Consider the following 12558-nt stretch of genomic DNA (forward strand, 5'->3'; position numbering starts at 1 on the left):
TATGAGTTTGGGAAATGCTGAGAGATCTTATTTTTGGTGTTCAGTTTTAGGTTCTTATTCCTACATAGGCCACAGGACAGGTCCCTCTTAAGGAATTTAAAGAAGCCATGTTCAGATTTCAGGTTCCTCATAAATCTGCTTCCTGTGTTATCATTTTTTATCTGCCTACTTCTGTTTCCCCTGGGTTTGAAGGAAGCGCTTTACCTTAGAAATGATTCACTACTCCTGGGCCACCGAGGGCTTTGAAAGCCACACGATAGAAGTTTCACCTCAAATCCCCCCATTTATAATCATGGGGGAAAGCTGGGTGTTGTCTTGGGGGTTATCAATGATTTCACAAAACCCAACCTTTGTTCCTCATGTGTCCATTTTTCAAAAACTTACTACTCAAAGTCATTGCCCCTGAGGAAACATTTATCTTTGGTTTGACATCTTTTGCACTGTATCCCTTTTCAATCCTCCTTTCTAACATAGGATAAATGGCTTTGTGGGATTTGGAATAAGAGTTGCATATTGCAGTATGAGTGTCTGGAAATCCTGCTCCCTTCCCCCATATCCCTGGGTCAGAAGATGAGGGGATAACCAGTAAAGACAAATGGATTTGGGTGATGTGATGGGTTGAATTGTGTAACCCTCCTCCCCTCCCCTGCCCCCACCATTCATTGTTGAGGTCCTAACCTCCAGGGCTTCAGAATGTGATTTTATTTGGAGACAGGGCTATTGCAAATGTAATTAGTTCAGATGAGGTCATCCTGGAGTAGGGTGGGCTCCTAATCCAATATAACTGGTGTCCCTATAAAGAGGGGACCTTTGGAGATAAACACATGCACAGGGAGAACACCATATGAAGATGAAAGCAGAGATATAAGTCAAGGAATGGCAAAGATTGCCAGCAAACCATCAGATGCTAGGAGGGAGGCAAGGAATGGATTTTCCTCACAGCCCTCAGGAGAAATCAACCCTGCCAGTACTTTGATCTCAGATTTCCAGGCTCCAGAACTGTGAGACAATAAATTTCTGTTGTTTAAGCCACCCAATTCGTCATCTTTTGTTATGGCAGCCACTGGAAACCAAAGCAGGTGATATGTTTATATTTGTCTAAGGGTCTGTATTTGCTTGGGAGGTGATGTATAATAGTATAGTGGTTAAGTATTTGGATTTTTAGAACCAGATACCTTGAGTCTGAATTCCAGCTGCGTAATCTGGGAAAATTACTTATTATCTCTAGGTTTCCAGTTTCCTCCGAATAAAATGGGGAATAATAGAGATTTAGACCTTACAGTACTGTCACGAGGATTAAATGAGATAATGTATTTTAAAGTGCTAAGCCAAATACCTGGGACATAGTAAGCACTTGATGAATGGTATTATTATTTGTAATAATTGGCAATATTTATTGACTCCAAAAGAGACCTTTACTACGTAGAGTTTAAAAATTGCTCCTTGGACCACACCTAGCCAACAGATGGAACTTCCCCTCTCTCTGACCCCTGCTCTCAAGGTTAATGGGCTGGGGCTCTGTGCCATCTCTATGCCCTTTCAGGGACTTCATCTCTCTGTTGGTCAGGGCTTGTTATAATTGATACACAAGAAGATCCACTTGCCACTTAAGCAAGAGAAAGCAAGATGGTTCTAGAAACTGGACGGGAATTCAGAGTGACCAGACAGTTACCAGGATCATGCATTCATTCTCATTCAAACAACGCATATTTCTTGAAAGTCAGTGGGCTCAGTGCAGGATCGGACTCAGCGTGGGCTGTTTCTTTTATCTCCCTTGAGCAGGGGAAGGGCTACACAAATCATTATTCCACAACAACTGCCACTTACTGAAACGTATGTCAGGTGCTGGACATCCCCTTAGAACCATCACCTTTTAAAATTCTGTAAAGTTAGACAGCATTATCATCCCCATTTTACAGATAAGGAAACTGAGACACAGAGTGGCTGTTAATCACATGTAGCTAATGGCAGAATGAGGATTTGAACTCACATCTCTCAGACTCCAAAGCCCATGTTCTAATGAGTCACTGCCTCAGCAGCACCAGGAATCGAGTGCCCTTAGGTGTGTATTTGAAATAGATTGTGAGGAAACCTATTATAGAATGCAATGCTGGCGTGAAAAAACAAAACAAAACCAAATCCAAAAAACCTGCCAAGAATTGATGGCTGGAGCAAAATGTGCATTTTCCCAATGTTTAAATTCAGTGACTGAACCTGAGATTTGTTTTAATTTTCAATTGTCCTGAAGCCATTTATCTTACAGGCATTATGGTACAGGTGCATTTTGCCAGGCTGTTCCTCAGAAGCATTTTGTTGTGATAATAATCACAAGTGTGACCCCAGTACTTTCATTCGGTTTTTTCTCCATCATTTCCTGTGATAAGCACTATTTCAGTAGCTTGCCAACCTCATCAATTCTTATTTGTTTAGGGAGAGAATATTAATTAGTGATGCTAAGGAGACTGTGAGCTGCAAATGAAATTTTGATATGAAATTCCTTAGACTGTCTTTGCCTCCCAAGGCATCCTCTATTTAAATAGTCCCATAGAATGTTGTTATTAACATAAATTATAATAGTAATAATAATGACAATAATAATAATAATCAACACTGTTTTCTGCTTCAGTTGTTATTCATGGAAAACTGCAAGCTCCTTTCCATCTGTATTGGCCTCAGTAAAAGTGGAAAATAGATTCGCATTTTATATTTTACTTCCCTATCATTTTTGCTTTGCTCAACTCATTCTGGGCCTGGCCACTAAATCCTTATGATGGTCTTTATTGAACTTCTTGGAAAAATTAAAAATTTCTTGTTCTTATTTGAAAGAGGAGTCTGCCTGATGTGGAAAACCTCCAATAGGCCAACTTTTCTTTTCTATGAGAATTTGCCTTGAAGCTCTATTTGTGTGCTGTAAGTCATTCAAAAAAATTTTTGTTTTGCCAAGTTTCTCCTGGTTTCTAGAATCTCTTTCTCCCAGCCCATCATCTGGACACACTGAGAGTCATGCTTCCAAAAAAACAAATCTGGTTTTCCACCTCCTTTGCTGAAATACCTAGACAAGCTTTCCTCTGCCCTCAGGATAAAATCCAAATTTTTTACCATGCCCTAATGTTGTGACTCTTATTTCCCTGCCTAGCCATATACCTCCTCATTCCATCTCCTTCTTTAGTCCAATATTAAATATCTTTTGGTTTTGTGGAAAGACTAAGCCATCTCACCTCTGGCCTTACCATGTGCTGTGAGTGGAATACCCTTTCCTCCCTAATTTAGGACTCAACTTAGACACCAAGTCTTCTTAGAAGCTTTCCTGCCTTCACAGGTCATGTGTGGTGCCTGATGTCAATTTTAGGGAGGTGTAAGACTGCACACCCCTTCCCTCCTCCAGCACTGCTGGATGGCTTTGAATGCTCTACACATGGGCAGTGGTGTGCTTCAGTACCTCAACTCTTGGCTTGTTGGTTTAGAACAAGTGTCAACAAACTACGTCGAACTGATTATACTACCCAAGGCAATATACAGATTCAATGCAATCCCTATCAAATTACCTATGGCACTTTTTGCAGAACTAGAACAAAAAATTTTTAAATTTGTATGGAAGCACAAAAGACCCCGAATAGCCAAAGCCATCTTGAGAAAGAAAAATGGAGCTGGAGGAATGAGGCTCCCTGACTTCAGACTATACTACAAAGCTACAGTCATCAAAACAGTATGGTACTGGCACAAAAACAAAAATAAAAATCAATGGAACAGGATAGAAAGCCCAGAAATAAACCCATGCACCTGTGGTCAATTAATCTATGACAGAGGAGGCAAGAATATACAATGGAGAAAAGACATTCTCTTTAATAAGTGGTGCTGGAAAAACTGGACAGCTACATGTCATAGCTGTATCATATGATATCATATGATATTTGTCTTTCTCTGTCTGGCTTACTTCTCTTAGTATGACAATCTCTAGGTCCAACCATGTTGCTGCAAATGGCACTATTTCATTCTTCTAATGGCTGAACAATATTCCATTGTATATATATATATATATATATATATATATATATATATATATATACACACCACATCTTTACCCATTCATCTGCCAATGGACATTTAGGTTGTTTCTATGTCTTGGCCTCTGTAAATAGTGCTGCTATGAACATTTGGGTGCATGTATCTTTTTGAATTATGATCTTCTCCAGATATATGTCCAGGAGTGGGACTGCAGGATCATATGGTAGCTCTATTTTAGTTTTTAGCCATGGTGAATAGGGCTGCTATGAACATTTGTGTGCAAGTTTTTATTTGAATACCTGTTTTTATCCTTCTGGATAATTATCTAGGGGTAGAGTTGCTGGGTGATAAGGTGTTTAACTTTTTGAGGAACTGCCAAACTCACCATCTGTTTTTGTAAATAATGTTTTATTGGATCACAGCCATAACCATTCATTTACATATTGTGCGTGGCTGCTTCTGTGCCACAATCGCAGAGTTAACTAGTTGCAACAGACTGTGTGGCTCACCAAGCCTCAAATAATAACTACCCAGAACTTTGCAGAAGTTTGATGAACCCTGACTTAGAACCTCTGTGTTGAGAAATGTAGCCAGCAGGCCTTGAGGCCAGTTATAGCCTTTCTTTAAACAAGAATGGGATGAATATAGCAAAACAAATTATTTTTCTTAAACTAGCATATAGACTCCTGGCAATTTAGGATGTTTGAGTTTTTTTTTTTTTTTTTGCGGTACGCGGGCCTCTCGCCGCTGCGGCCTCTCCCATTGCGGAGCACAGGCTCCGGACACGCAGGCCCAGTGGCCACGGCCCATGGGCCCAGCCACTCCGCGGCATGCGGGATCCTCCCGGACCGGGGCACGAACCCGCGTCCCCCGCATCGGCAGGCGGACGGACCCCCAACCACTGCGCCACCAGGGAAGCCCGGATGTTTGAGTTTGACTTGTAGTTCTGAGGGGTCTATTTTGAATACCAAAGGGTGTATTGTATAAAATACGTCTTGTATAAAAAGTGGTCCAGAAAATTGGGTAACAGGAATGACATCAGCAACATGGCTGAATAAGATGTCCCTCATTGTATCCCCTTCAGCAACAATAATTTGGCATCCTCCAAGGACAATGGTTCTTTTGTGAGAGCTGAGGGACCCAGCACCATATGTCAGGGGAACCAGGAGGAATCTCACCCACCTGTGTGTTGGGCAATAGGCATACAGACCTCAGTTGACTGTGGACTCTAAAGTGGCCTGTGAACTGGCTCTAGCCTCTCTCAGCCAGGGTCCAGGAGCTCCTGGAGAATAATGACATAGACAGTCACTCATGGATGAGAGAGCCTTTGTGGAAGTCCAGGTTTTCAGTGGAGAAGTTCCAGCATATTGTTGGAGCAAAAAAAAATACGAGTTTAGGCATATTGGAAAGGGTAAGAGGAAGAACGTGACTTTAGCTGAATCGCCCTTCTCCCAAGGCAGCACAGCTCAGTGTCAAGCGAGACCTTCTTGGCCTGTGATTTCTCCTGTGGGGTAAAAGGGCAGTGTGTGAGTGAACATCAGCTGTGTGGGACATTGCCAAAGAGACCCAGTTCTCTCTTGCTGCATCCAAAGTACCGAGTTGTGCGCTGCATGACTTGGGGTGGAAAGAGGGTGGGAGAGCAGCAGATAGGCCTCTTGGAGGACATTAAAAGGATGCAGATTCTACTAACTGTGCTGTGGACTTCATCAAGAAGCCTACCCATGAGCTGCTGGGAATGTCTTGCTCATAGATCTCCCCAGTGGGCATATGGGTACCACCAGGGCTCTGCATGCCTCACCCCCACACACCCCGACATCCTGTGGCAGGCTCTCTGTGTGTGCTCCTGATGATAGCAAGAGCAAGCTTCAGCAGATGGCTAGTGAACACGCACAGAAAGGCAGCCAGAATCTGCAGACCTGGAAGTCCAAAAACTTGAGCTTCCACTCCACACTTGGGAAAGCAAAAGAGAGGCTATCAGCACCCAGCCTGGTGCTTTATAGGACTGAGAGAAGGCATTCAAGCTTAAGAATTCTGCCACAGGAGGGAGCAAGAAGCATGGAGCAGGTGTATCCATAGAAAATCTGAGAGAGCCTCAGAATCCCTAGCTGGGCTGATGGAGGGTATTTCTCTCTTGACGTTAGTTAGTAAAGACTGGAGGAGGTGACTGCTGCTCCAAATGTGAAGACAGCAACATAAGACTCCAAGGAACATGACAAATCAGAGGAAGCATGACAACATTGAAGGGTCACAGTAATCTTCCAGTAACGGACCTCAAAGACATGGAGATCTGTGATTTACCCGGTAAAGAATTCAGGTCAGTCTGTTTGGTGACCTCTGAGCTCTACGAACTTGGATATCAAAATGTCTCCCAAGGGCTTCCCTGGTGGCACAGTGGTTAAGAATCTGCCTGCCAATGCAGGGGACGCAGGTTCAAGCCCTGGTCCGGGAAGATCCCACATGCTGTGGAGCGACTAAGCCCGTGTGCCACAACTACTGAAGCCCACGCGTCTAGAGCCTGTGCTCCGCAACAAGAGAAGCCACCGCAGTGAGAAGCCCATGCATGGAAACAAAAACCCAATGCAGCCAAAAATAAATAAATAAATTCAAAATGTCTCCCCAGATTTGGTAAATTCTCAGCCTTTATTTCTTTAGATAAACTTTCTTTTTTTAAATTATTTATTTATTTATTTATTTTTTCCCACTCTCAACACTTTTATTCAACATAGTATTGGAAGTCATAGCCAGAGCCATTAGGCAAGAAAAGAAAAGACATTGACACTGGAAGAGATGAAGTAAAACTGTCACTCTTTGCAGATGACATGATGTCATATATAGAAAACCCTGAAGACTCCACCAAAACTGGAGCTGTAAAGGAGCAAAGTTTTTGTATGTTACTGGAGTAAAGCTGGTATTTATTCAAATTCGAATATTAAAACTTTAGGACAGTAAATGTAATCCCCATGGTAACCACAAAGAAAATAGCCATAGAATGGACAAAAAAGGAAACGAGAAAGGAATTTAAACATTTCAGTACAAAAAAAATCAACTTAACACAAGAGAGAATACTAACGCAGGAACTGAGCTACAAAGAGGCTATAAGGCTTCCAATTATATAAGATACATAAGTACTTGGGATGTAATGTACAACATGAGAAATATTAACACTGCTGTATGTTTTATAAGAATATATTTAACAGAATAAATCCTAAGAGTTCTTATCACAAGGAAAAAATTATTTTTCTTTATTTTGTACCTATATGAGATGATGGGTGTTCACTAAACTTACTGTGGTAATCATGATGTATATAAGTCAAACCATCATGCTGTACACCTTAAACTTATACAGTGCTATATGTCAGTTACATCTCAATAACACTAGAAGAAGAAAAAAGCTATAAGGCATATAGAAAACAAATAACACAATGACAGAAATCCCTACTTATCAGTAATTATTTTAAATGTAAATGGACTGAACTCTCCAACAGAAATTCCTACTTATCAGTAATTACTTTAAATGTAAATGGACTGAACTCTCCAATCAAAAGACAGAGAATGGCAGAAAGGATAAAAACACATGATCCAACCATATGCTATCTACAAGAGACTTGAGATCCAAAGACACAAACAGGTTAGAAGTAAAAGGATGGAAAAAGATATTCCATTCTTATAGTAAGCAAAAGAGAGCAGAGGTGGCTATTCTAATATCAGACATAACAGACTTTAAATCAAAAAAGGTTTCAAGAGGGCTTCCCTAGTGGCACAGTGGCCGAGAGTCCACCTGCCAATGCAGGGGACACCGGTTCGTGCCCCGGTCCGGGAAGATCCCACACGCCACGGAGCGGCTGGGCCCATGAGCCATGGCCACTGAGCCCGCGTGTCCGGAGCCTGTGCTCCGCAACGGGAGAGGCCACAACAGGGAGAGGCCCGTGTATGAAAGCAATTTGGCCCAAATACAGTGGCGAGATTGTGAACATTCATGCGGTTCTGCACATGGTGCTTGGCTACTTTTGTCAAGAATTGGCAAAGGTACTTGAGGAGGCAGTAGTGGGTGTCTGGCAGCTCTTTTATTAAGGCTCTTAAGCTACTCTCCTGAGCATCATTTCTGTCATCCTGAAAGAGCTGAATGAACCGAGGCTGCAGTGCCGAGGTGATCACGCCCTCCGGCAGCTCCCTCAGGAAGAGCTTTAACAGGCTGGCCGCTGCGCAGACGTCGCCGTCCCTCCCCAGCTTCACAGGCACCCCACTCTCAAACTTCCATCGAAGCTGTTCCACCACCCTGACGTTGCCATTCACCCGAAAAAGGCCTTCCTGGGTGAGTCCATGCATGGTCAAGTACTCCACTATGCTCCCCACGATAGCTGGAACGCCGTTCTCAGTCAGCCCCTGCTGGTGGAGGTCTTGGAGACTGACTCCAAATAACTTTGTGTAGGTGGAATTCCTCTGCTCGTTTAGTGGCACTGTCACAATCTGTTTCATGTCTTCTTTCAGCCGAACTGCTGCTTTACTTTGCTTGGCTCGCGGTCCTTGCTCCCGCTCGCCGTGCCGCGGCGGGCGGGCTGGGGATACCCGGGAGTCGGCACTCTATTTCTTTAGATAAACTTTCTGCCCCCTTCTCCCTCTCTTCTTCTGGGACTCCAGTAATTCACATATTGCTTCTTTTGATGGTATCCATAGGTCAGTAGGCTTTCTTCACTCTTTTTCATTCTTTTTTTCTTTGTTTTCCTTGACTGAATAATTCCAAAGTTCTTGTCTTCTAATCCACAGATTCTTTCTTCTGCTTCATTTGTTCTGCTGGTGATGCTGTATGTTGCATTTTTCAATTCACTTATTGTATTCTTCAGCTCCAGAGTTTCTCTTTGGTTCTTTTTAATGATTTCTATCTCTTTGTTAAACTTCTCATTTTGTTTGTATATTGTATTCCTGATTTTTAAAAATTGTCTTTCTGTGTTTTCTTGTAGCTCATTGAGCTACAAGTGCAAAATTGCACTTGTAAAAATTTGAGTATATCTTAATCAAAAAAGAATAGTATAGTTAATTAAAAATTTAAAAATTAAAATTATTCTTTTTTTTTTTTTAACATCTTTATTGGGGTATAATTGCTTTACAATGGTGTGTTAGTTTCTGCTTTATAACAGAGTGAGTCAGTTATACATATATATATGTTCCCATATCTCTTCCCTCTTTGTCTCCCTCCCTCCCACCCTCCCTATCCCACCCCTCCAGACAGCCACAAAGAACCGAGCCGGTTTCCCTGTGCCATGCGGCTGCTTCCCACTGGCTATCTACCTTACGTTTGTTAGTATATATATGTCCATGTCTCTCTCTCGCCCTAACACACCTCACCCTTCCCCCTCCCCATATCCTCAAGTCTGTTCTCCAGTAGGTCTCTGTCTTTATTCCTGTTTTACCCCTAGGTTCTTCATAACATTTTTTTTTCTTAAATTCCATATATATGTGTTAGCATACGGTATTTGTCCTTCTCTTTCTGACTTACTTCACTCTGTATGACAGACTCTAGATCTATCCACCTCATTACAAATAGCTCAATTTCGTTTCTTTTTATGGCTGAGTAATATTCCATTGTATATATGTGCCACATCTTCTTTATCCATTCATCCGACGACGGGCACTTAGGTTGTTTCCATCTCCGGGCTATTGTAAATAGAGCTGCAATGAACATTTTGGTACATGACTCTTTCTGAATTCTGGTTTCCTCAGGGTATATACCTAGTAGTGGGATTGCTGGGTCATATGGTAGTTCTATTTGTAGTTTTTTAAGGAACCTCCATACTGTTCTCCATAGTGGCTGAACCAATTCACATTCCCACCAGCAGTGCAAGAGTGTTCCCTTTTCTCCACACCCTCTCCAGCATTTATTGTTTCTAGATTTTTTGATGATGGCCATTCTGACTGGTGTGAGATGATATCTCATTGTAGTTTTGATTTGCATTTCTCTAATGATTAATGATGTTGAGCATTCTTTCATGTGTTTGTTGGCAGTCTGTATATCTTCTTTGGAGAAATGTCTATTTAGGTCTTCTGCCCATTTTTGGATTGGGTTGTTTATTTTTTTGTTATTGAGCTGCATGAGCTGCCTGTAAATTTTAGAGATTAATCCTTTGTCAGTTGATTCATTTGCAAATATTTTCTCCCATTCTGAGGGCTGTCTTTTGGTCTTGTTTATGGTTTCCTTTGCTGTGCAAAAGCTTTGAAGTTTCATTAGGTCCCATTTGTTTATTTTTGTTTTTATCTCCATTACTCTAGGAGATGGGTCAAGAAGGATCTTGCTGTGATTTATGTCATAGAGTGTTCTGCCTATGTTTTCCTCTAAGAGTTTGATAGTTTCTGGCCTTACATTTAGGTCTTTAATCCATTTTGAGCTTATTTTTGTGTATGGTGTTAGGGAGTGATCTAATCTCATACTTTTACATGTACCTGTCCAATTTTCCCAGCACCACTTATTGAAGAGGCTGTCCTTTCTCCACTGTATATTCCTGCCACCTTTATCAAAGATAAGGTGACCATATGTGCATGGGTTTATCTCTGGGCTTTCTATCCTATTCCATTGATCTATCTTTCTGTTTTTGTGCCAGTACCATACTGTCTTGATTACTGTAGCTTTGTAGTATAGTCTGAAGTCAGGCAGCCTGATTCCTCCAGCTCCATTTTTTGTTCTCAAGATTGCTTTGGCTATTCGGGGTCTTTTGTGTTTCCATACAAATTGTGAAATTTTTTGTTCTAGTTCTGTGAAAAATGCCAGTGGTAGTTTGATAGGGATTGCATTGAATCTATAGATTGCTTTGGGAAGTAGAGTCATTTTCACAATGTTGATTCTTCCAATCCAAGAACATGGTATATCTCTCCATCTGTTTGTATCATCTTTAATTTCTTTCATCAGTGTCTTATAATTTTCTGCATACAGGTCTTTTGTCTCCTTAGGTAGGTTTATTCCTAGATATTTCATTCTTTTTGTTGTAGTGGTAAATGGGAGTGTTTTCTTGATTTCACTTTCAGATTTTTCATCATTAGTATATAGGAATGCCAGAGATTTCTGTGCATTAATTTTGTATCCTGCTACTTTACCAAATTCATTGATTAGCTCTAGTAGTATTCAAAAAATTCTATTAAATTTAATAGGCAATATGGTAATTATAATTGAGAAAATAAAAATTTAAATACAATTATTTATATGAAGTTGAATTTTGATGAAATTGTTAAGATTAAATTAAGTATAATTAAATATTTTAGAAAGATTTTAAAAAAAGAAATACTGAAAGGAGTTCAAGCTGAAATGAGAGGACACAGTAATGTGAAAACATAAAAATATACAACGCAGTGGTAAAGGTAAGTATATAGTCAAATTCAGAATACACTGAATACAAAATGAAAAGGCAGTCTATAAAATGGAAAATTTTTGCGAACCATCTATCTGATAAAGTTTTAAAAAATGTATATAGAACTCATACAACTCAAGCAAAACAAAAACAAAAACAATCTGATTAAAAAATGGGCAGAGGATGTGAATAGACCTAGAAGATATACAGATGGCCAAAAGGTACAGGAAAAGTTGCTAAACATGACTAATTATCAAGTAAAACCAAATCAAAACCACAATGGGATGTCACCTCACAACTCTTAGAACGTTATCAAAATGACAAGAGAAATCAAGTGTTGGTGATGATGTGGAGAAGAGGTGTGGAACCCTTGTGCTTTGTTGGTGGGAATGTAAAATGGTGCAGCCACTATGGAGAACAGTATGGAGGTTCCTCAAAAAATAAAAAATAGAACTACCATATGATCTAGCAATCCCACCTCTGGGTATATATCTAAAGTAAATGAAATCAGGATCTTAAAGAGATATCTGCACTTCCACGTTCATTGCAACATTATTCACAATAGCCAAGATATGTAAACAACCTAACCTATGGAGGAATGGATGGTATGGTAGAAAGTGGTATGTATATGCAGTAGTATATTATTCAGCCATAAAAAGAGGGAAATCCTGTCATTTTTAGCAACCTGGATAAAACTTGAGTGCATTATGCCAAGTGAAATAAGTCAGAGAAAGACAAGCACTGTGTAGTATTGCATGTAGAATCTAAAAAAGCCAAACTCACAGAAAGAGAGAATAATGGTGGTTGCCAGGGGCTGGGTGGTGGGAGAAATAGGTGAAGATGGTCAAAGGATACAAATTTCCAGTTGCAAGATGAATGGGTTCTGGGGATCTAACATACAGCATGGTGACTATAGTTAACAATATAATATACTTGAAAGTTGCTAAGAGAGTAGATCTTAAATGTTCTCACCACAAAAAAGAAACGATAATTATGTAATATGAAGGAGGCATTAGCTAAAGCTGTGGTGGTGATCATTTTCAATATGTAAGTATACTAAATCATTATGTTATACACCTTAAACATACACAATGTTATATGTCAATTATATCTCAATAAAGCCGGAAAGAAAAGACTTTAAAAAGACTTTTAAAAAGACTTAGGGCTTCCCTGGTGGCGCGGTGGTTGGGGGTCCGCCTGCCGATGCAGGGGACGCGGG

General features: G+C 40.5%; 1 protein-coding gene across 1 annotated transcript in view; it reads right to left on the reverse strand.

The window, feature by feature from the left end:
* Nucleotides 1-5398: 5398 nt before the first annotated feature.
* Nucleotides 5399-12558, reverse strand: part of LOC103077676 (protein FAM13A-like) — a 175595-nt gene continuing 168435 nt past the window's right edge. The window contains exons 2-3 of the mRNA XM_007466966.1: nucleotides 7930-8561; nucleotides 5399-5509 (exon numbers count right to left, since the gene is read on the reverse strand). Coding sequence (XP_007467028.1) covers nucleotides 5399-5509; nucleotides 7930-8561 — 743 coding nt within the window. The remainder of the gene's footprint in view (nucleotides 5510-7929; nucleotides 8562-12558) is intronic.

Source organism: Lipotes vexillifer, unplaced genomic scaffold, assembly GCF_000442215.2.
Source record: "Lipotes vexillifer unplaced genomic scaffold, Lipotes_vexillifer_v1.1 scaffold232, whole genome shotgun sequence".
NCBI classification, from domain to species: Eukaryota; Metazoa; Chordata; class Mammalia; order Artiodactyla; family Lipotidae; genus Lipotes; species Lipotes vexillifer.